Source organism: Asterias rubens, chromosome 5 (genome assembly GCF_902459465.1).
Source record: "Asterias rubens chromosome 5, eAstRub1.3, whole genome shotgun sequence".
NCBI lineage: Eukaryota > Metazoa > Echinodermata > Asteroidea > Forcipulatida > Asteriidae > Asterias > Asterias rubens.
Genome location: NC_047066.1, coordinates 4,399,344 through 4,423,623, shown reverse-complemented (window position 1 = coordinate 4,423,623; position 24,280 = coordinate 4,399,344). Strand labels below are relative to the sequence as shown.

General features: G+C 38.9%; 2 protein-coding genes across 2 annotated transcripts; both read left to right on the top strand.

Moving 5' to 3' along the window:
• Positions 1-701: 701 nt before the first annotated feature.
• On the top strand, positions 702-2,711 carry LOC117290898 (SWI/SNF-related matrix-associated actin-dependent regulator of chromatin subfamily B member 1-like). Its single transcript, XM_033772468.1, has 3 exons — positions 702-815; positions 1,183-1,297; positions 2,182-2,711. Exons 1-3 carry the CDS (start codon positions 705-707, stop codon positions 2,454-2,456), a joined length of 501 nt encoding a protein of 166 aa, XP_033628359.1. The 5' UTR covers positions 702-704; the 3' UTR covers positions 2,457-2,711.
• Positions 2,712-5,031: 2,320 nt separating this feature from the next.
• Positions 5,032-14,580, top strand: LOC117290435 (SWI/SNF-related matrix-associated actin-dependent regulator of chromatin subfamily B member 1-A-like). The gene is made up of 8 exons (XM_033771848.1): positions 5,032-5,140; positions 6,714-6,825; positions 7,459-7,723; positions 8,216-8,343; positions 9,931-10,100; positions 11,183-11,373; positions 13,369-13,500; positions 14,315-14,580. Exons 1-8 carry the CDS (start codon positions 5,033-5,035, stop codon positions 14,352-14,354), a joined length of 1,146 nt encoding a protein of 381 aa, XP_033627739.1. The 5' UTR covers position 5,032; the 3' UTR covers positions 14,355-14,580.
• The last annotated feature ends 9,700 nt before the right edge of the window (positions 14,581-24,280 follow it).

The following is a 24,280-nucleotide window of genomic DNA, read 5'->3' as shown; positions in this document are numbered from 1 at the left end:
CAGATTTGTATAAAATTGTAAAAGATTTTAGTTAAAAAGTATAAACTATTGACATTGTTGTAAACTGACCTACAAAATATTGCAAATATTACATCTTTGCAATATTTTGTATGTCAGTTTGCAACAAATTCAATCTTTTAAGAATTAAAAACATTGTTCAAATGCAAAACATTCATTGATGGTTTTCGGTTGCATAAACATGAAACAAGATCTTTGATATTTTGATTTGAGGATTAACAAACTGTACTGTATGGCATTTTGTACTGCTGTGTAGTGGTGTGGTCGCTGCTTAGGGTGGGAAACAAGTTGTGAAGAAATAAGTGAAAATACAATGATGCAAGCTGAGAATAGGCCTACAAACAAAATGCATAGTTTACTAAGACCATCAGCATGACTATAAGACAAAGACATACAAGGGAAGCATGGAGGATGAACATGACATAAGTGATGAGTTTTGAACTCCTTAAATGCCAGCGGACTCCCCCACTTTAATCTATTATTTAAGTTTTGTCTCCTTCAATTTTATATTTTGTCATTTTAAATGGTTGAATTGAACAATAAACCTTGAAATTGAACTATGAACTATTTGAAAACTGTGATTTAGGTGGTTCCGCCCCCACCCGGCCCGACCATTGTGTTTTCTCCTTTTCTGTTTCACGAGAGGGCGTGCTGTAAATCACCATCAGGCACAAAACGTGAAAGAGATGGCGGAGGGCAGCGATGAGGCAGCTCCCGTACCTCCACGAACTTACGGCAAAAAACCACATGTTTTCCAGTTTAAGGAACGTGGAAAAAGGTATATGATAGGTACTGAGGTAAGTACGATTCATACCATCGGTTCAATTAGAAAGTAAGAGATTCGTAAAATGGTACAGTACAGTCTACAGTTGTGAATGTGAATGCCATGGTCCGAGGGAGAGTGTTTTTTTCTAAATGGAGTACAGCGCTGTATCACTACGGGACCTTGCTGCAAACTTGGGACATGCACAAAAACAAATTTAGCACCCTGTCGAAAACAGCCGATTTTTAATAACAACAATTATTTGTAATACGAATATTGAGTGTATTTTGAAAATCTTGGACCATGAATTTCTGCCTGTATACTATAATTTCCCTGAAAAAAATCCTCTGGCTCTGGAAGCCAAACATTGACAAAGTTATTTTTTTTTTGGTGGTTTGCAGGTGGGGTGGTATCTGGACATGATGGCTGGCGGAGTCTACAAAAGGTATCCTCTTCTTAGGAGAAAGAAACCAACAAGAGAACAACGTTGTTTAATAGCCAAGACAGCACATCGACGTAAGTGACCTAGAAAGTATAACCATTATAGGCAGTGGACACTATTGGTAATTACTCAAAATAGTTATTAGCATAAAACCTTAGGCCCACTTGGTTAAGAAATGGGGAGCTGTTGATATTATAAAAAAATTGTGAGAAACGGCTCCCTCTGAAGTAGTTGCGATAACGTAACCCTCCTCTGAAGTAAGATAGTTTTTGAAAAAGAAGTAATTTTCCATGAATTTGATTTTGAGACCTCAGAATTAGATTTTAAGGTCTTGAAAGCAACTTCGTGTGACAAGGGTGTTAAATTGTTATTTTTTTCATTATTATCGCACAACTTCAACGACCAATTGAGCTTAAACATTTTACAGGTTTGTCATTTTATGCATATTATGTTGAGATACACCAAGAGAGAAGAATGGTCTTTGACATTACCAATAGTATCCAGTGTCTTAAAATAAATTCAACCAAGCTGTTTTGTAGCGCATGCCCATTTTCATTTTACAAAGGGCACTTCCATTTTCACCTTACAAAGGCATTTCTTACAGTCATAGGGAAACTCTTAAAGGGGCAACAAGGCCAAGACATGGGGCATTGGAGGTCATGCGTGGCCTAGTTCCTGGCTTGCAATAATTTGGCCATTAATTGATGCTTTGTACCATCTTGTCGTTTAGACTGCAGCGATAACGAAAACGATCACAATCAGGGTGCAAAGAGAGCGCATTCTTTTGGTTGAATTGCTTCATGCAGAATACTCATACGCTTAATTAACTAATCAAGGGTGTGCATTGTTAACATTTTCGTTCTCATTATCGAGGCCAGTGTCCACCTTCCCTACATATTCACCACCACCACCTGGCTAAAAATCGCCTTACAATTACAATGTTGTTTTTTATTTTAAGGTCTCTACAAACATGGACTTCCCAGCAGCATTACTCTTCTAAAGGTCTCAGAGATAGAGGAGATCCTCGCTGGCAGAGATGCAAAGTACCGCTCATCCGCTTATACAAAGACTGTGAAGGCTCCCGAAGCAAAACACTCCACTGTGGCCTGTCCGTTAACTGTGCACAAAGAACTCCAACTTACGCCTAGCCCAAGCTCCGAGGTTGATGAATATTTGTTCTTAACACCCGACTGGTTGAAGTACATGGACACTATTGAGCAGGCTCCATTATGAAAGTGATTAAATCAGTGGCACCGCAAATAGCCTTATCAGTTAGTGCAAGGTCATGCTTCAATTATTAGGCAACGCAAATCTGCGGAACAATGGTTGATACATACTGAATCATGGCAAGTATAAGGAACCAATCCTGAGGTGAGGTTCCCCTGGAGACTGCACAACAGCAATACCTGAAGGAAGTAGTCCCAGCCTATTTCTATACCTTCCGGGTAGTAGTTCAAAAGCAGGACAGTTCTTTTCAGAACTGAGAAGTCTCCCGAACATCCGATAATCAACTCTGCGGTAGTAGAATAAAGAAAGACAGTTCTCTAAGAACAAACTCTACCTGGCAAGTAGATACACACATGGTGTTACCGCAAACCAAAGTATGTATTAATACCTGAAACCTTTCTCATACTTCGGCTTCAGCTCCGGCTCTAGGGCCCAATTTCATAGAGCTGCTTAGCACAAACATTTGCTTAGCATGAAATTTCTTCCTTGATAAAAACAGGATTACTAATCGAATTTCCATTTGTTGCATTTTGTTTGCTAATGGTATTTGTTTGATTATCCTGAAAATCATGTGGACATTTGGTTGGTAGTCCTGTTTTTATCGAGGCAAACATTTCATGCTAAGCAAATTTTTGTGCTTAGCAGCTCTATGAAATTGGGCCCAGGTGCCATTGGATGTTGGAACCACCCCCTGTGTGCAAAATACACACTGCTCCAAAAATGTGAAGGCCTGATAGCCAGTTCATGCTCACTGCATTTCTACTGCGACCGTAGCATGTCGCAGAGCCAAAGCAAGAGATGGAGCCTAAGCCAGGGGATAGAGGCAGTGGACACTTTTGGAAATTACTCAAAATAATTGTTAGAATAAAAACTGACTTCGTAACAAGCAATGGAGAGCTGTTGATAGTATAAAAACATTGTGAGAAACGGCTCCCTCTGAACTTGTAGTTTTCAAGAAAGAACTTGAAGTAATTTTCCACTAAAATATTTAAATTTGATTTTGAGATCTCAGAATTGGATTTTGGGGTCCCGAAATCAACCATATCTGGAAGCACACAACTTCATGTGACAATGGTGTTTTTTCTTCCATTATTATCTCGCAGCTTGGATGACCAAATGATTTTAAATTTTCACAGGTTTGTTTTTTGTGCACATGTAGAGATACACCAAGTGAGAAGACTGGTCTTGGACAAAATTACCAAAGGTGTCCTGTGTCTTTAAAGCCATTGGACACTTTCGGTAAACAGTATTGTCCAAAGGCCCACACTTCGTGTATCACAACTTATATATAAAATAACAAACCTGTGAAAATTAAGGCTCAATCGGTCATCGGAGTCGGGAGAAAATAACTGGAAAACCCACCCTTGTTTCCCTATGTAGTTCTCGATGTCGAGAATTGATAATTGTTTTAATGTTTTCTCAAAAAGTTAAGCATTTCATGGAATAATATTTCAAGAGAAGTGTTTAACCATTACCTTCTGTAAACCCTTTAAGTTATTTGTAAATCTGTGAACTTTTATTTATTTTGCTGTGCTGCCGAGATTCTTTGAAATGTCTTGAAAAGAGTCTTAAACATATGTAGTCATTATATACAGAAATAATATATAAAATTAAAGATTCTAAAAGTATCAACTGTCTGTATTGTTTTATTTATTCATTTATTTCTCATTTCTTATATCTAGGAAATACTCATTATTTTAAAGTTTAAAATGATTTATGCTGCCAGACTTTTAAGAGGTGAAGGAAAGACATTCAATGACTGGCTCCCTCTATTTGAAAGTTTTTAAGTTGCCTCTGTTCTGGGAAATTGGAAGGTTTTTATGCTTGCCTCTGCCTTGAGAAATGAAAGTTCACCAGTCCTGGCTGAAATGGCTTATAGCCCTGTTTGGCTTTATGACTACATCTTTGCAATATTTTTTTAGGTCAGTTCTACTATTATTATTGTTATTATTATTATTTATTCGGCCAGTGTCAAAAACAAATACATACAAGTAAAACAAAGGATAATAAGACTTCAAAAAAGGTAACTTAAATACAGGGTAACTAGAGGAGCGGGATTAGACAAAAGGGTGCAGGACAGGTACGGGATGTGGAGGAAGGAAGGGACAACAATACATTCTAAGACGGCCAGGATAAACAAAAGCGTACTACTACACTATGACTCAAAAGCCTGCTTATCCAATCCTCGAATAGAGTATAAATAAAAAAATCACTATGATAAACACTTAGATACTTTAAAACAAACAAATATAAATATATACTTTGAGTAAAACTAAAAACAAACAAATATAAACTTTGAGTAAAACTAACTCGGGTTATTCAATCCAAAGACTTTACCCAAACTTGACCCAGGTTTTTTTTCTTCATCAACATTAAATTAGAGCCTTGTCATTTAAGATGTGATTGAAGGACAAAGCTATAAGAATAAACAAACTACCGCATTGTAATCTGGTATATTAAAAGGCGATTCGGGATTCACCCTCCCCTTTTTCCTGGGTAGTCCCCTCCCCCCACGTGTTTTCCCTCAAAATATTTCACGAGAGGGCGTCTTGTAGTTGCTTTTGTTTTACAAACACAACGAGATGGCGGCCAACGGTGAGAAAGTCCCGATTCCTCCGCGAACTTACGGCAAAAAACCTGATGTTTTCCAGTTTGAGGAAGGTGGAGACAAGTTCATGATCGGTTCTGAGGTAAGTGAGATTTCAAATCAGTTGAATTTAAAGTAAGAGACCCGTACATTGGGCGCAGAATATAGAGTTTGGAACGTTCACGTTCGTTGAAATATTCTTTGTCAATATTTCTACATCTATGATTTCATCGATGTCAAACTATGACGTGTGTGTTTTGTGTGTTGTTCCGCCTGTTGGAGCGATTTTAATATGTTTATGAGATTGCTATTGTTGTTAGAAATCTCATATTTAAACGGAAAAGGTGGTGGCAGGATACGGATTTGTTCCCCTCTCAACTCAGTCATTGTTTGACCATTCAAAGCGTGAACCTGCTGAAGCACGCACATTCCCCTCGTACGTCGTACACAATTATGAATTACAACAGAAAAGTTTTCAATCAATATCAATCAAAAGGCCATTAAATAAATTTACCTGCTGTTTCATTCTGAGTTTGAATACGGAACTCTGAATACATTTTATAGTTACAGGAGACGATAGCGGTAGAAACCGAAATAGTTCTAGTCTCTTTGCGATAAGTGTGTATACTTACTGATATTTACTGGGATATTTTGTGTGCGGTCCTACTACTTGCCGTCAACTCGCCGACTTGCCGTCAACTTGCCGACTTGCCGTCAACTCGCCGTCAATTCATTTTCGTGCCGTCAACTCATTAAATTTACATGAAAAATTTATAAATGGTACACGGAAGTGTTAAGTCTGGGCTAAACTACATATTTCTCATGGTTTTCAGTAAAAATTCATTCACAAAAACGACTTTGTGTTGATAAAAAAAAAGTACCAGTCATTGACATCTTGGGCCAAGACTAATCAATGTGAAAAAGCAAGATGGCGGCCGACGGTTTTGCTGTTTCGAGATAATTTTTTCAAGAGAAAAAAACTCAATTTTTATTCCGAAATATGACCTAAAACTTTCGCGAATTCTCTTTGAGCTGATACTTTACAGTTCTATGTTTCTTTTGTGGATTTTAAATGTATATTGGAGGAGTTGACAGCGAGTTGACGGCGAAGTGAGTTGACGGCGAGTTGACGGCAAGTAGTAGGACCCTTTTGTGTGCGTTGATATAGGTTTTTTAAACAACACACACAGCCACAGGAGCTAGACCTACAGCTTTATTTTATGTCCCATCCGAAGCATGAAGCAGTGGTTTACAAAGTGTCTAGCTTATTATCAGGACACAAGTGCCTCTACCGGAGCTCAACCGCTGGACAACGACTCTGCCTGATACTTCAAAGAGGCACAGAGGCAACGAAGGCGATTGCCTCCATGCCCCCTGGTCATTGCCTTGATGCCCTTGAAATGCTGCAGTAGAAATTTACAATTTCCTTTATAGGGTGCCCTGTACCAAGGAGAAATTGCCTTGGTGCCTTTGCCCTTTCAAAAATGAAGCATACAGCTCTGCACGACACACCACTTGCCGTGAATTTCTGCCTTTATTTCCCTTTTTAAAAAAAACCTGTGTGAGCCATAGAAAAGGAAAAGGTTATAAAATCCATTATAAGTGTGGAATAAACTTTTCAGAAAAAATGAAGAAAAAAATCAAACAAATAATAATATTTCAATTTTGTTTTGCAGGTTGGGTACTATCTGCGCATGTTCCGTGGCTCACTCTACAAAAAGTACCCATCGCTATGGAGAAAGTTGGCAACAGTAGAAGAACGCAAGAAAATAGTCACAATAGGAGATCGTAAGTGGCATGGGAATGATGACCTGGTGTTTTAGGATGTAGTTTTAACAAAATTGGAATTTATTTTGTGCACAAAGTAAAATACATACATGTATGTATTGCCATACATGTATGGCAAATTAGAAAAGTTCCTCCACTCAAATGGTTTTAAATTGTCAATCGTAATGTTTTTCTTCATTTTGTAGTCAAGTAAATTTCTGTTATATCAGGATGGGTAACCTTGGTATCAGTTTAGGATATATACATGTGCCTATGATTGAACTGGCCTAGATTATCATCTTCAAGACGCCATTTTGCATTAGTTGCACAGGATGCTTTTATGTTAAATTCTATAAAAAACTTGTGAAGGGGCACCAAGGCCAAAACCAGGGTGACACATGCGTTGGCCCTTATGTAATTGAAGAGTTTACTATAAAGCCAGACAGAACAGTGATCGACCTAGTTGGGCTTGTTCAAAGAGCTCTATGTGTGCGAGATTAGAAAAACTTATTTTTCAAGTTTGCAATACTTTGGCAATTTGATGCTTTGTTACCATGTGATTGTCTCATTCCTACTCGCATAAATGCATCCACCCTCCATACCCACTATGCCGTCGAGGCAGAACAAAACCTAACAATCTTAATTCTATTTTAGGTTTCGGCCAACATGGACTTGCCACCAACGTTACTCTCCTGAAGTCCACAGAGGTTGAGGAGATCCTCGAGGGCCGGGATTCAAAGTACCGGGCAGTCGCAATCAGCACAGACACCAATAACCTACGAGAAGCTAAACCCAAACGCAGCAGGGATTGGGTACCAGCTATACCAAACAGCTCACATCACCTGGACGCTGTACCGTGCTCCACCAGCATCTCTCGTAATCGAGTCGGTCCGAAAAGACAACGAACATTTCCCATGTGGTAAGTGTAGTATAGTGGCTTCTTATATTTAGCGATGATATCTGTCACTCAGTGATGCTCAAGGCGCTTCAACATTCGTATTTTCCTGCAAGTTATGTGGGACTAGGTTTGAATTAAGAGACCCACTCATTTTTACATAGCTTCATACAATGGTTTACAAGGTGCTGTGGTGTAATAAGCAGCCAATCAAACCAGGAACACCAGGGCTTCTGCTCTTTTTGATAAGTGCACTGGGTTCTTTTATGTGTGTTACACAACACAAGGGACCAACGGCTCAACGCCCTATCCTAAGGACGAAGCATCAAGGTTAAGTTCCTTGCTTAAGGACACATGTGTCACGACTTGGACCAAAACCCAGACTCTGCTAATCAAAAACACCAGAGTTTGAGTGCAGTGCTCTTAACTAGTTCCATGGCTCTGTTTACCATAAGCGAAGAGTTTATACACTTTCATTGTGTATCATTTCAATCCCTGAATGTTGTTCTTCCGCAGCTATGATGATCATGATCCAGCCATAATCCATGACAATGCAGACATGCCAGAGACACTAGTACCCATCAGGCTTGATATGGAGATTGAAGGTCAGAAACTCAGGGACACCTTTACGTGGAATAAGAACGGTGAGTCCCTCTCAACCTAAATTTTAAGATAATATTAATAACAGATGTTTAACATTATATTGTTGTGGTACCCGCTGCCAAAACATAGTATTCGAACACAAGGGTCTTTGACAGTCACCAATATCGGCCGCAGGCTTTGATGCGACGTATACCCAAACTTTTGTTTGGGCGCTGGCCTGGTGACCAGTCTTTTTTCTTTGTCTTTTTCTTCCACTCTGTGCTTCTTAAAGAGAAGGTACACGTTTGGTAATTGTCAAAGACCAGTCTTCTCACTTTGTGTATCCCAACTTAAGCATAAAATAACAAGCCTGCCAAAACATAGGATTCGAACTGCTTCTAGCTACCGGGCAATTACGGTAGTCTAGTTGGCAAGACACTGCTTTAGAATTGCAAGGGTCGTGGGTTCAAATCTCATTCAAGTAATATACCTGTGATATTTTTGTACAGGACTCGGAAAGTATCAAGAAAAAAACCCAAAGAAGAAACAGAAGAAGAAAAAAAATCAAGATAATGCTTAGCACGTAATGATGTGCTTACAATGTTCCTTATCAGTCTGAGTACTAGAACTCTGAGTGCTACGAGTCTGAATACTAGTATTTTGCTATAAGTCGGAGTAGTAGTTCTTTTCTATGAGTCTGAAAAATAGTACTTAGTTATAGTACTTTGCCATAAGAATGAGTAATTCCCTTTCTGTGCGAGTACTTGTACTAACCTATGAGTATGAGGAATTCCTTATGAGTCTGAATAGTAGTACTCACTATGAGTCAGAGTAGTAGTAGGGCCTACTCATTGTGTGTCTAAGTATATGAGTATTGTATTTATGCTTTAAATGCTATAGTTTTTTTAATTAAAGGCAGTGGACACTATTGGTAATTGTCAAGGACTAGCCTTCACAGTTGGTGTATCTCAACATATGCATAAAATAACAAACCTGTGAAAATTTGAGCTCAATCGGTCATCGAAGTTGCGAGATAATAATGAAAGAAGAAAAATCCCTTGTCACACGAAGTTGTGTGCGTTTAGATGGTTGATTTCGAGACCTCAAGTTCTAAATCTGAGGTCTCGAAATCAAATTCATGGACACATACTTCTTTCTCAAAAACTATGGCACTTCAGAGGGAGCCATTTCTCACAATGTTTTATACCATCAACCTCTCCCCATTACTCATCACCAAGAAAGGTTTTATGCCAATAATTTATTTTGAGTAATTACCAATAGTGTCCACTGCCTTTAAATGAGTAAGTACAAACATAATTTTATATCTCATGAGTCTGAAATGTGATGATTGGGTTTTTCACTATTTGTGCGACTTTTATGACCGATTGAGCTCAAAACTTCACAGGTTTGTTATTTCCTTTGTTTATTGCGATACACAAGGGTCTTTGACAGTCACCAATATCGGCCGTAGGCTTTGATGCAAGGTATCCCCAGACTTTTGTTTTGGCACCGGCCTGGTCTTTTTTCTTTGTCTTTTTCTTCCACTCTGTGCTTCTTAACATGTGTTCTGCGCCTTTGATCATTTTGTATGTAAGGGGCGCACTATAAATTTTAAACATTATTATTATTATTATAATTTAAATTTACAGAGACATTAATCACGCCTGAGATGTTCGCTGAAATTTTATGCGAGGATCTGGATCTCCCTCCAGTCAACTTTGTACAGTCCATCGCCCAAGCCATCCGTACACAGATTGATGCCTTCCCAGCAGACACAAGTATACTGGAGGACCAATCGGATCAGAGAGTCATTTTGAAGGTGAGTGTCGGGAAGGAGGGGTGTAGGGGAGGGGGGTGAGGGCGAGATATGATGACAAATGATTTTGACACCATAACCACTCACTGTGTTTAAGCAGGTACCAGTTCAGTACGTAGATCCATAAGCAGAAAAACACTTTATGCTTTAGGATTTTGTACATGTTCATATGGAGGTTATGTGGGTTTCGGCAAATCAATTTCTCAAGATTTCTTAAAATCTCTGTGAGCATGAACATTTTCTTGAAAGAAGTGAGGTAATCAAGGGAGAAAGAAATAGTCCACAATGCGTCAAAACCGGTAGTTTTGATTTTCTTGTGATGCACAGAGTCTGTTATTACCTTATTTGTAAAATGTTTGAGGTTCTGGGTCTAGTAAGTCGTGGAAAGTACTGAGTATCCACGTCAAAAAACCTGTAGGTAGTCAGGTTGGCTCAATCGGTCCTGTCCCTGCCTTCCAACTCTTGTGGTCCCGGTTCGATGCCCGGACCGGAGCCTTGCATGTCGACTGGATTTTTCAGTCCCTTGGTTTTCCCTATATGGTTTTCCTCCCGCAACTAAAACTGAAATTTCATTATTGTTTTTCATTACAAAAAAATGTGTGATTAGCATGCTTTGCAGACTTAATAGTTCAGAGTCAGATGCACAATGTTTTACATAAATCGGTGTTTGGATTAAACCATTGAAATAGAACCCGGAGAATGCTGAGTGTCTCATTGTGCGTGCGGTTTCGTTGTGAGACCATTTTTATGGACGCACATACGCCATTTTTGTTACGCATGTATGGCAAAATATTTTGCTATACAATTTTGCCATACAATGACATCATCATTGACCTATGAACACAGTAAAAACGGTCTATGTGCGCTGACATCTTGCCATTTTGCCATACACGCGTCTCACGCGATGATAATTTTGCCATACGCGCGTATCGCGTGGTATCGATACGCTGCGTCCACAAACGACACAGAGGGTGGCCGAGCTCAGCGTTCTCTGGGTTCTATTTCTATGGATTAAATCAATATTCTTTACTCCCGATGTAAATTATACATCTATTAATCTCATTTCTTCCTTGTCTTGCTCCTAGTTGAACATCCACGTTGGAAACATCTCCCTAGTGGATCAGTTTGAGTGGGACATGGCTTGCAAAGACAACAGCCCGGAGGAATACGCCCTCAAGCTGTGCGCCGACCTGGGTCTGGGCGGTGAGTTTGTAACGGCCATCGCCTACAGCATCAGAGGGCAACTCAGCTGGCATCAGAGAACATATGCTTTCAGGTTGGTCATCTTTACAGAACATACCTTTGTTTCCCTTCTTTTTTTACAAACCACCAACCCCTCAAATCCAACAGCAAGTTTGCTTTTATTTTGTTGCACTGAGGTCTGCGCATTTAAACTGTGTCTACTTTACGTGGGATGGGATCAGACGTGATCAGGATACGAAGATTTTGTAAAAAGGTTTCCATAATGGCTTGAAATTTCAAAACTGGGCGACTAAATTGTTTGTACAATACATGAATACAAGTAAATGACAGATAAAACAGGGTATCCATAAAGACACCCAGTCACCCCTCTGGCTAACACTTTGCTTGTCACATTTTAATATGATGTTTTAATTTGGCTGGGAAACCAAATTATGGTAGGCTTACCTGTTTGTGCTTTGTTAAATTTAATGATTAAAATGCAGTGATTTGTAACCCAATTACCCACTTTTCTTAGGAGACATACGCCTTTTGGAGATTTATTTCAGATTTTTATTTTATTTTATATTTTTTTGCTCTCCTGGACACGCCACTGTTGTTTTACTTTGTTTTCTTAAATATTTTTAATGTGTGTATGTGTGCTTGTAAATGTGTTATGAATATGAATATGAATATTATTATATTGTTTTCTTCTCCTCGATCATTTAAAATCCAGTTCTATTTCTTTTGTTGTAACACCATTAAACTGGGTGTTTTACTTTGGATCAGGTATACCAATAAAGTGTCCAACAGTTTGGATGTTAATTGTGTGATATTGGATTGATGTAGAAGAGTGATGTAGAATTCTAGTGAATAACTCCGGGGTTAAGGTTAAGGCATGATGTATTAAAACCAAAGTTGGCGAAGAATACAAGCCTCGCCTCTACATTTGGCTTGTTAAAAATGCTTATTTTAAAAGAATTCATAACTGTTGCTTTTAGATTATTTATTTGTGTTGCATGTTCATTCAGAACCTGTTTGGAGAGTTATGTGCTTTTAGGAAAGTCACTTTTTGTGCATTTTGTTATAAACCAAAAACCACTTTACATATTTTTGTTCAAGGCAGTGGACACTATTGGTAATTGTCAAAGACTAGCCTTCACAGTTGGTGTATCTCAACATATGCATAAAATAACAAACCTGTGAAAATTTGAGCTCAATTGGCCATCGAAGTTGTGAGATAATAATGAAAGAAAAATAACCCTTGCAACACAAAGTTGTGTGCGTTTAGATGGTTGTTATGCCAATAATTATTTTGAGTAATTACCAATAGTGTCCACTGCCTTTAAGATGCTGTGTATTTTCTTGTGTTATCCCTGAGCATTCTGGACTCTGGTTTTGCAATTTTAATCTTCATGCCTAAGATAATTTTCAATCTAAATTTGTTAACCTTGTTTAAAGGAACATTACAGAATTGGTTTTTGCTAACAAAACAGTTGCTGGCAGTGTAAGCACTTTATGTAATCCACCATATACATTAACTGACAAACCTGTAGAAGTTTGAGATCGATCGGCCATCTGGGTCACGAGAGAATAGTGAAAAACAATTACAAATTTTGCATTGCATCGATGCCCAAACAAAATTGAATAAAGCACTCACTGAGCGATAAACTCCAAACGCAAAGTTAGATTATTTATTTCTCATCAAATATTTCAAACAGAAATTTTTCAAGGGATGTTTTCTACTATCATCATCATTAGACCGTTTAAGTTTTATGCAAATCTGTGATCTTCACGATTTTTGTTTCTTACCAATTCTGTAATGTTCCTTTAATCGTAAGGGGGCCCATGTTTTTATTAAGGAATCATTTCGATTGTTAAGAATTTCTAAGATATACTATGTAATATCATTATTAATATTTCCGTCTATTAAATCTAACGTTACCCACTGCTAAAATATTCTATTCGAACTGCCTCTAGCTACCGGGCAATCTCGGAGCTCAGGAAAGTACTGAGTATACAGTGCTAACACACATCAGTGCATATGGGTAAAACAAACATGACGTTATTATATATTATTCCACATTCTCAGTGAATCCCCCTTACCCACTGTTGAGATTGCGGTACGTAACCAAGGAGAAGCCGACCAATGGTGCCCCTTCCTTGAGACGTTGACAGACGCCGAGATGGAGAAGAAGATCAGGGATCAAGATCGAAATACCAGGTGAGTCATAGCGCCCCCCTTGTGGTGAATTCTAGTGGCTTGATTTTAACCGGAACATCTGCCATCTGCCTAGCCTGAACATCTGACGTCCCACTTCGAGGCTCGTGAATAGGGACTTTTCGTTTTCGGCGACGGATGGTTCTGCGACGGTTGTTCATCTAAACGTTGTCGTTTTCAGCACAACGAAGATTCATCCCAAGTACTGTCGTAGAAATTGAGGGACGACCGTCCTCAAAGCCGACGCATGCGCAGATGACGCCAAATGTCATCTTTACCGTCGCAAAACCATCCGTCGTTGAAAACGAAAAGTCCCTAATAAAGCCAGAAACCGGCCCCAAGCCGGCCTGTACGTTCACCTTTGACCTACATTCATTTCACATAGAGCTACCTAGTCCACGTTATTTTACACTCAGTATTACATGCAAGTACATAAGCCTCTTTGAGGTATGGCAGATGTGATGGGAGTGTTCGTTTGGTTTGTCAGCGGCACATAAATCACCCCGACCAATTAAAGCCCATCAATGGAAAGCTTATGTCACTGCACGTTTATCCAATGACATTGTATCCAATGGAATCACTGGATCTGAAAAGCAAGTACCTGTCGTTATCATTGCTGATAAAGACAGGGCCCTGTAGGGGCCCAGTCTACCATCTACCTCACTAAAGATTATCCGCTTTATATTTGTGATAATGCACTAATCAGTTTTCATTCTTAAATTTGTTTTTAAGAAAATGTGACAATAGCTTGTACAGTGTCTGTATCTAGATAATTAATATTAACCACTTTATTTTCCCCCTTTTTTTTTCTCATCAGGCGAATGCGCCGTCTGGCCAACACTGCTCCAACTTGGTGAGGTCAATTCAAAGGTCACCAAGGGTCGTCAAGGGTCAGTTGATAATAAACTAGTTCAGCTGATTTTGTGTGCTGACCTCTCCTTGCCTTACTGGCTGTTGCTCAAGATTGAATCACCATATTGGTGACCCAGAACAGATAGGCCACATGCACAGGCATGATATTCTTTCTACTTAAAGGCAGTGGACACTATTGGTAATTGTCAAAGACTTGCCTTCACAGTTGGTGTATCTCAACATATGCATAAAATAACAAACCTGTGAAAATTTGAGCTCAATCAGTCATCGAACATGTGAGAAACAACGAAAGAAAAAAAACACCCTTGTCACATGAAGTTGTGTGCGTTTAGGTGGTTGATTTCGAGACCTCAAGTTCTAAATCTGAGGTCTCGAAAACACATTGGTAGAAAATTACTTCTTTCTCCAAAACTTTGGCACTTCAGAGGGTGCCGGTTCTCACAATGTTTTATACTCTCAACCTCTCTTATTACCAAGTAAGGTTTTAAGCTAATAATCTTATAAATACCAATAGTGTCCACTGCCTTTAAAGACACTGAACACATTTGGTAATTGTCAAAGACCAGTGTTCTCACTTGGTGTATCTCAACATATGCATAAAATAATAGAACTGGGAAAATTTGGGCTCAGATTGTTCTCAAATTTGCAATTTGCAAACTTGGAAAATTTTTGCTTTCATTAGATGCATAATAAAAGGCTTCAGCTGAGGTCTTTTATTGTTTGAGTGAGAAGTTACCTCTTTCTCAAAAACTACGCTACTTCAGAGGGAGCCGTTTCGCACAATGTTTTATACTATCAACAGTTCGTTACCAAGAAGGTTTTTGTTCTAACAATTATTTTGAGTAATTTGTGTCCAGTGCCTTTAATACTGACCCCAAGGGCAAGAATCTGACTAAGTGTTTATGAATAGCCAGCAATGTCTATTAAAGCCTACACCTGGGCCCAGCTTCATGGCTCTGCTTATCGTAAGAGCAGAATCGGCGCTTACGGAAGCAGGGAATTCTGTGCTTACGGTAAGCGTATTTCACGGGTTAGCGGCAAATTTTGGCTTCTGCGCGTGCATTCTCCACGTTACCAAGCATTCTACGCTTACAAGGCTAAAGCAGAAATTCGGCACTTGCACGTACGCGGGGAAACATGGTCGTAAGCACAGAATTCTGCGGTAAGCAGAGCCATGAAATTGGGTCCAGGTGATCTTGTATGTCTGCTCTTGTACTCAGTGAAATATTTCTACCTGTTTCCCCCAAATGACCATATATCATGCCTTTATGTGACATGTGACTAGAGCATTACACAGCATTAACAGACAGACCATGCAATGCCGAAGGTAATTTTGAAGATTATTATTAAGTCGGGCTTTCCAGTGAAAGCGTCTGTGGAATGAATTTAGGGACAGACATTCTCTTTTTGAAGTTTTCACCCTTTAAGCCCTGTTTGACCCTTCACATTTTTCTTGGAAGAAGTGAAGTAGTCACCGTTGGGGGGAAAAAAAAAGTCCACACTGTATCCAAACTTGTCCCAGGTGATTTTGAAGATAATTAAGTCAGGCTTTCCGGTGGAAATTTCTGTGCAATGAATTTAGAGACGGACATTCTCTTGTGTTGTATAAAAGCTTAATCTCTGTTTGACCCTTCACTATTTTCCTGGAAGACGTTAAGCTGTCATTAAAGGGGGAACAAATTCAACACTCAAAACTTGTCACAGGTGATTTTGAAGACAATTAAGTCAGGCTTTCCAGTAAAAATGTCTGCAGAATGAATTTCAAAGAGGGACATTCTCTTTTGTTGTATTAAATTAACCCTTAACTCCATGTGTGACCATACAAATTTTCTCCGAAGAAGTAAAGCAGTCACTAATGGGGGAAAAAAGTCCACACTGTGTCAAACTTGTTAGTTGTTTTCACAGGTGATTTTGAAGATTATTAAGCCGGGCTTTCCGTTGAAAATGTCTGGGGAATCAATTTAGAGACAGATATTTTCTTTTATTGTATAAACCTTACTTCATGTTTGACTCTTCAAATTTTCTTGGAAGAAGTAAAGCAGTCACCAATAGGAGAAAAAATAGTCCACATTTTGGTCCAAACTGTGTAGTTTTGTATTTCTGGTGATGTTCAGTGTCTGGCATCAACATTAGCCCATGGACTCCAACTGCTTGTGCAAATAATGAATGTTTATAGACTGCAAGGGCAAGGATATTTACATGATTTTTAATATGGAATATTCCTTCAATATCTAGTTGAATGGAACATTCCATCTTTTAATGATTGAAAACTCACCAAACATACATTTGTTTTAACATCCATACAAGCAGCTCTTTTCATTCGAAGCATAGTATAACCGGTCACAAAAAACATACATTACATAATATTCTGGCTGGTAACCTATCTCTGCTAAGCAAGTTTTATTTGCAGTAGGTAATTTTTCTGGTCTTAATTGCAACTCAGTGCCCAATAGCATCGAGCTGCTTAAGCATAAAAAAGTAGCTAAGCACAAAAAAGTTTGCTTTCTAGAATAAGGTCACCAGCCAAAATACCATGCTATGTGTACTGTTCGTGACTGGTTCCCTGCTTTTAGCACGCTTAGCATAATTTTAAGCCATTTCCGAGTTAGATTTGAATAATTTATGGTACAATGACTCGCTTAGTCACAATTTAAAGCTTTAAAGTTGGGTGATACCAGCACCAAAAAAATCAATTGTTTTGAAATCAAAGTATGAATTGGCAAACCTGAATCTCAAAAAAAAAAAAAAAAAAAATTGCTTCATTATGCTGAACGCAAACGGCTCAGATAGTGTGGCAGGAACCATACCAGTGGTTTCTATACTCAGAGTTTGTACTTCAAGGAACCAGACTGTAATGTTCTATTTATTTGTAGAACCATAAGAAGTCAATTTAAGTTTGTGCCCGCAATCCCGCCTCCAATTGAAGGGGCAATTTGTTTTATGAATTTATTATGTTGTTTTAATTATATTAATTCTTGTACACAGTGTAGCCTGAGATATTCTTTGGAACTATCAAACCACTTAACTGGGCCCAATTTCATAGTGCTGCTAAGCACAAAAATTTGCTAAGCATGAAACTTCTTCCTTGAAAAAAAACAGGATTACCAACCAAATTTCCATTTGTTGCATATTGCTTGTTACTGTACTTAGCTGTTGTTTGCTTATCCTGAAAACCACGTGGAAATTTTGATGGTAACCTTGTTTTTATCAAGGAAGAAACTTCATGCTTAGCAAATTGTTGTGCTTGGCAGCTCTATGAAATTGGGTCCAGCTCAGGTTGAGTATGGTGGCATATTGGCTACTCTACGTCCCGACACCCCATGTTCCAATATAAGACACTATTGGTAATTGTCAAAGACCTGTCTTCTCACTTGGTCTATCTCAACATTATGCAAAGAATTACAAACCTGTGAAAATTTGAGCTCAATTGGTCGTCGGAGTTGCGAGATGACTATGAAAGAAAAAACACCCTTGTCACACGAAGTGTAATTCTGAGGTCTCGAATTCAAATTGGTGGAAAGTTACTTCTTTCTCGAATACTAGGTCATTTCAGAGGGAGCCGTTTCTCACAATGTTTTATACCGTCATTCTCTCCCCATTACTCGTTACCAAGTGAGGTTTTATGCTAATAATTATTTTGAGTAATTACCAATAGTGTCCACTGACTTGCTAGGGTTGAGGTTAGGGTTAGATGCTGGGGTTGGGGTTGGGTTTAGTCCTAGGGTTAGTATTATGAATACATAAGGGGTGTTGGAACATAGGTGTGTAAACTGGTGGCACAACTGTACGTTGGGTTTATTCACAGCGAGATAAGCAGGATTTGAAATTTGACATGGTGAATATATAATCAAGTGAGGTTGGTGGAGACACCATGTAATAACTATATGTATGTTCAGAAAGGGGAAACAACATCATGTAAAGTTGTGTCTACCGACCATGTATTGGGTATAAAATGTGAATTTCTAAATAATGCCACCCAAAAACAACTTATACACAAAATGTGTTTTGACAATATGTACTAAAATGCTCTAAATATCTTATCTTCTAATGTCATCAATAAACTCCATTTTGGTAAAATGTTGCCGTAAATTTGTTTGTTTGTTTGTCTGTCTGTCTGTCTGTCTGTCTGTCTGTCTGTCTGTCTGTCTGTCTGTTTGTTTGTTTGTTTGTTTGTTTGTTTGTTTGTTTGTTTGTTGGGGGTGTTTGTTTTGGGGATGTTTGGTACAAATTGCTGCTGAAGTGGGTGCAGCAGTTTTTCAGGGTGTACCCAATTACATAAAAAGCATAATTCTATTCTATTCTAGACAAATTTGAGAGCCCGAAAAAGGGATAGGTATACAGTGTGATTTTGCCCAATTGTGACCTGGGGTTGTTGATGTAGGCCCGGAACTAAATGGTTCTATTTGCCGAGAGGTGTATAAAATTGTACAGCCACAGGCAATATTTTTAATGAAGGCACGGCAGTTGTAGACCATTCAATGTGGTTAATTTACCTTCATGTTACAAAACAGGGGTTACTTACCGGCAGATGTACCATTGTCTTACACCGACAAAAATTATATACTGAATCTGATTCTGATTTGCAGTCCGTTAGTTCGCGACGGGTGGTGTAGGTTCACTGCTACGTACGTCATGACGTACAGCGTCCCGCATTAGGGTGGTTAAAACAAAAAAAACATACAACTTGGTCGGCGAAGAACACACGAAGTGAGAGCAAACTAACTGCAGACATCTTCTCCAACAGAAAGGCAATCTTTCGGGAGTTTGTCATTATTTTTCTAAATATGTGTTTCGTTTCATCTTCATGAAAAATCGGGGAGATTTTCAGACTTCGGAGTCAGAACTTTGTTGGTGGAAAGCATGACAAATCTTGAGATTTTATACAGAATGAACGAATCCCCACCAAAAAGTTTTCTAACGATATGTTCAGTCTCCTAACGACGGCTAGAAAAATTACCTATACGTCGAATTCTTTGAGACGGAAGAACTGACTCCGCTGACGAACTAGAATTCTGCTCGACCCACTTAGCAAAAGTACTAGTATAGTTCCGGTCGATGTTCTACCTTCCGCCCATGGTAGTAAATTATAAGCAGAACGGTTATTTTAATTTTTACAACCGAGAAGTATCCCGAATTCAGAAAATCTACTCCGTGGTATAATACGTTCTTAAAAGAATAATCTACCTGGCTATCACAATTGTTCACGCAAACCAAATACATCTGTCACCATACAATGCCAAATCACATTATTGTAAGAAGCTTCTGTTTGTTGAAATTGCCACGGACTGAATGAGGAGATTTCAGTCGCCAGAATTAGATGACGACCTCCTCCAAGATTTCCCAACTTGGACATATCGTTGTTACATTTCATTAAAATACTATACCAACCCTTTTTGCTGTCGTTTGAATGCATGAAAAAAAAACTTCGTGTGATCAACAGTATTAATCGAAAACTCGAGCAAAACTCCATTAAAGGCAGTGGACACTATTGGTAATTGTCAAAGACTAGCCTTTACAGTTGGTGTATCTCAACATATGCATAAAATAATAAACCTGTAAAAATTTGAGCTCAATTGGTCGTGGAAGTTGTGTGATAATAATAATGAAAGAAGAAAACACCCTTGTCACACGAAGTTGTGTGCTTTCTGATGCTTGATTTCCAGACCTCAGATTCTAAACTTGAGGTCTCGGAATCAAATTCGTGGAAAATTACTTCGGATATCCTCGTAGATTGATTTCTCACACCTGTCAGATTGACTAATTACTAATAGTGTCAAGTGCCTTTAAAGGCAGTGGACACTATTGGTTATTAATCAAAATAACTATAAACATAAAACCTTATGTGGTACGAGTAATGGGGAGCTGTTGATGGTATAAAACACTGTGAGAAACGGCTCCCTCTGACGTAACGTAGTTTTCGAGAAAGATGTAATTTTCCACTAATTTGATTTCGAGACCTCAGATTTAGAATTTGAGGTATCGAAATCAAGCATCTGAAAGCACACAACTTCGTGTGACAAGGGTGTTTTTTCTTTCATTATTATCTAGCAACTTCGACGACCGATTGAGCTCAAATTTTCACAGGTTTGTTATTTTATACATATATCGAGATACACCAAGTGAAAAGACTGGTCTTTGACACTTACCAATTGTGTACAGTGCCTTTAATGAAAACCGCCCAAATGGCAGGACAACTTCTGAATGCTTTACCCAATGTTTCCATTTCGTGTCAACCACTGCGAGATAGCTATGTGGGGTCTTTTCAGATAGGCCTACTTGGATTTTGTCGGATCAAGAATATTATTGGAAATCTCGACTAGAGTAAAGTACAGAATGGAATTAAGTAAGGAAATGCAAAAGGACTTAGTTGGGATTCTATGAAAGATGTTGAATGCTCCGACAATAGGGCCTTCTGACGGAAATAATAGGTTATGGTGCACTTTCTGTAATGTCGAAGACCATACTCACTTGGAACATGCATAAAATAACAAGTCTGTGAAAATTTGGACTCAGTATTGGTCATTGGAGTTGCAAGTAAATAAGAAAAAACCTTTGTGTCTTCTTTACAGATGCCTAAAAAGGGCTTCAGGTCTTAAAGGCAGTGGACACTATTGGTAATTACTCAAAATAATTATTGGCATAAAACCTTACTTTGTAAACGAGTAATAGGGAGAGGTTGATGGTATAAAACATTGTGAGAAACAGCTCCCTCTGTAGTGACCTAGTTTTGGAGAAATGAGTAATATTCCACGAATTTGATTTCGAGACCTCAAGTTTAGAACTTCAGGTCTCGAAATCAACCTTCTAAACGCACACAACTTCGTGTGACAAGGGTGTTCTTTTCTTTCATAGCTATCTTGCAACTCCGACGACCGATCGAGCTCAAATTTTCACAGGTTTGTTATTTTATGCGTATATGTTGAGATACACCAAGTGAGAAGACTGATCTTTGACAATTACCAATAGTGTACACTGTCTTTAAGTTCTTTATTAAATTTGAATATTTGAGTGAGAAATTACCTCTTTCTCAAAAACTGCGTTACGTCAGAGGGAGCCGTAGCAATGTGTTGTACTATCAACAGCTCTTATTGCTCGTTACCAAGTAAGTTTGCCACTATTGAAGTGCTTTTCAATGAGGAATTTGTGTTCTTCTTAATCCATTCAAAAAGGGAATTCTTAAAAAATAAATATAACAACACTTTTTTAAGGATGGAAATTCTATAGTGGTAGTGCGAAGTGACCACACGGCCAGAACGACTTCCGGTTGCATTGCCTCTCCCTTGGAACTGCAACGACAACCCGTACTCTTCTAAATGCCCCCAAAATAGAAGCAGTCATTGGTAAGTGTAATCAAGGAGAAATTAACGAAGTGTTAAAATAATGTGTGGAAATGCAATAGGACTAAATCCAGATTCTTTGAAAAGTTTAGGACCAAATCCAGATTTTTCGAAAAGTTGTGACCCAGCTGGTCCAGAGGTAAAAAAAGAACCTGGTCAAATCCTATGGGACTGTATGTATCAACACGATCGCCGGTGGTTTTTCAATTTCTTCCCCTCGATAGCCAAGATCTATACACAACACACACACACTTTTTCTTCATCACTGGTCTAATTAATATCATAGAGCTGGTCCCAAGTTATATTCTGTTTCTGCTTAGCAATTCTATTCTATATGCTGAGTAAGTTTTGGTGCTTACATGTTTATGAAATTGGGCCCAGGTCCCCGACGTCATAAATCTTAAGGCCGATGCACACAGGTCAATTAACAGGCAACAATTCTCTCACATGTTCGCTTGTAAAAACTAATTTGTTTTTAGTTGGCTGGAAATGTTGTCTGAGAGAAGTAAAAACTGACACCTTGCAGTGACACTCTAAAATTTCCCGGGTCAGAGAAATTACCTGGATTCTGAGTCCGTTGAGCCTGACGTTCCGGGTCGAGTTGACCCTGAAATCTAGAAAAGTGTGATTGTGTCACTCAGACTCTATGGCCCTTTTCGAAACCACGGCATTGGATTCGGCTCAGGCTACAATCCCGGCCAAAATGCTTGGGCCACCCTTTCCTGAAACAATAGTTCCCTGTGCACTTCCCATTCACATTCACATTAAAGACATTTGCCCGCCCCCACCCCCCACCCCACCCCGCAAAAAAACAAAACACCACTACCCCCATAAAATAATCACTGTTAAAATTAGAAATTCACTTTGTTTGGACATTCATTATATTTTCAAAGCGTTCTTTGCATGTAAAAATTTTTCAAAAAATCACTCAGACAATCCCGGCCAAAATGCTTGGGCCACCCTTTCCTGAAACAACAGTTCCCTGTGCACTTCCCATTCACATTCACATTAAAAACATTTGCCCGCCCCCCGCCCCCCCCCCGCTCAATGTTGACTGAATTCGGAAGACAGTCGGCAAATGGAACCAACATTGAAAGGGGGCAGGGGGCCCAACGAGATATGGCCGGGATTGTAGCTTGGCCCCACGGTTGTTTTGTCAAATATTGCGCGTGCTTTGCGTATACGTGCTCAGAGCTTCAGACGAGAGGACGGAGCCTGAAGCCGAATCCACGGACCGAAGCCGTGGATTCGAAAAGGACCTATGTCAGTTTGAACCATTTCTTTGTTATTTTTAAACAGCGTCCAGTTCAAACTGCCACAGAATGGGTCAGTCCCAAGACGGCACTCGGAATCCGGTCAATTTTGACCAGTGAGATTTTAGAGTGAAGCTTCATAAATTATTTGTTTTACAATGTTGAAAATCCATGCAGGGAGATACAACAATTTTCTGACTGGATGTCGAAATCTGAATTATCCTTTTTTCCCAGAAAACTTTCAGTCAAATCTGATTGATGACTTTTGCAGCAATAAGTAGTTAGTTTTACCATCCCGGAACTTTTTTGAAAAAAATCTTCTCAAAGGGGCAGGATGCCACGATGTCGAATTTACCCCCTGGTGGCTCATTTCTTTTATTTATAATTTTGGTTCACGCCCCATGGTAATTTCAACGAACAGAAAACGTCTTGATGGGCATTCATCCATTCTGTATAAAGTCTCGAGATTTCATGCATTCCACCAACAAAATTCTGACTCCGAAGTCTGAAAAATCTCTCCAAATTTTTCGTTCAAAGACGAAACAAAATATTTTTTTTACAAAATGGAAAACTCTGGAAAGATTGCTTTGTCGTTGTGGAAGATGTCTACAATTCGTTTGATTTTACTCTGTGTGTTCTTCGACCAAGTATGTTTTTCTATTAGCCACCCTATTGCGGAGTCGAGTCAACTTCGACCGGGCCAGAACTCACTTGAAGCACCGGCTAGCGACGCTGAGGTACCGGCAGCAGTGAGTCTCCAACACCCATCGCGGGCCCGTCGTGATCCACATTGTTGTAATGAATTTAAACTGTTGAATCCCAAATTCACAAAAGTTCTGTCCATCAACCTTCGTGAAGTTAGAGGTGTGACACCCTACTCCGGTAAGTAAAACTTTATACTTTGTTTAATTAAAAAGTATGTTCTGGGGTTGTTGTATTTTTAAATATTTGTTATGCACGTACTTTTGCGTAAAATGTTGCCATTGGCCGGCTTCTTCGCCACATGATCGTTTTCGCCCATTCAAATCTAAGAAGTATTAATTTCTTCTGTTTCTAGAGAAAATATATGTCCAATCACTTGTTTTCCCGCAAAAAGACATTTGGGTAATTATTTTCACGGGAAAATGAAATTCGGATTTAATATTTTCACGTGAAAACTGACTTTAGAAAATTAATTTCACGGGAAAACAAAAATCTGAAAATTATGTTCTCGCGGAAATGGATTTCAGAAAAATATTTTCACGGAAAAACACAATTTTTACACTTATTATTCACGCTGTTATTTCACCAACGTCTTCAGAAGACGTTCGCGAAAAATAA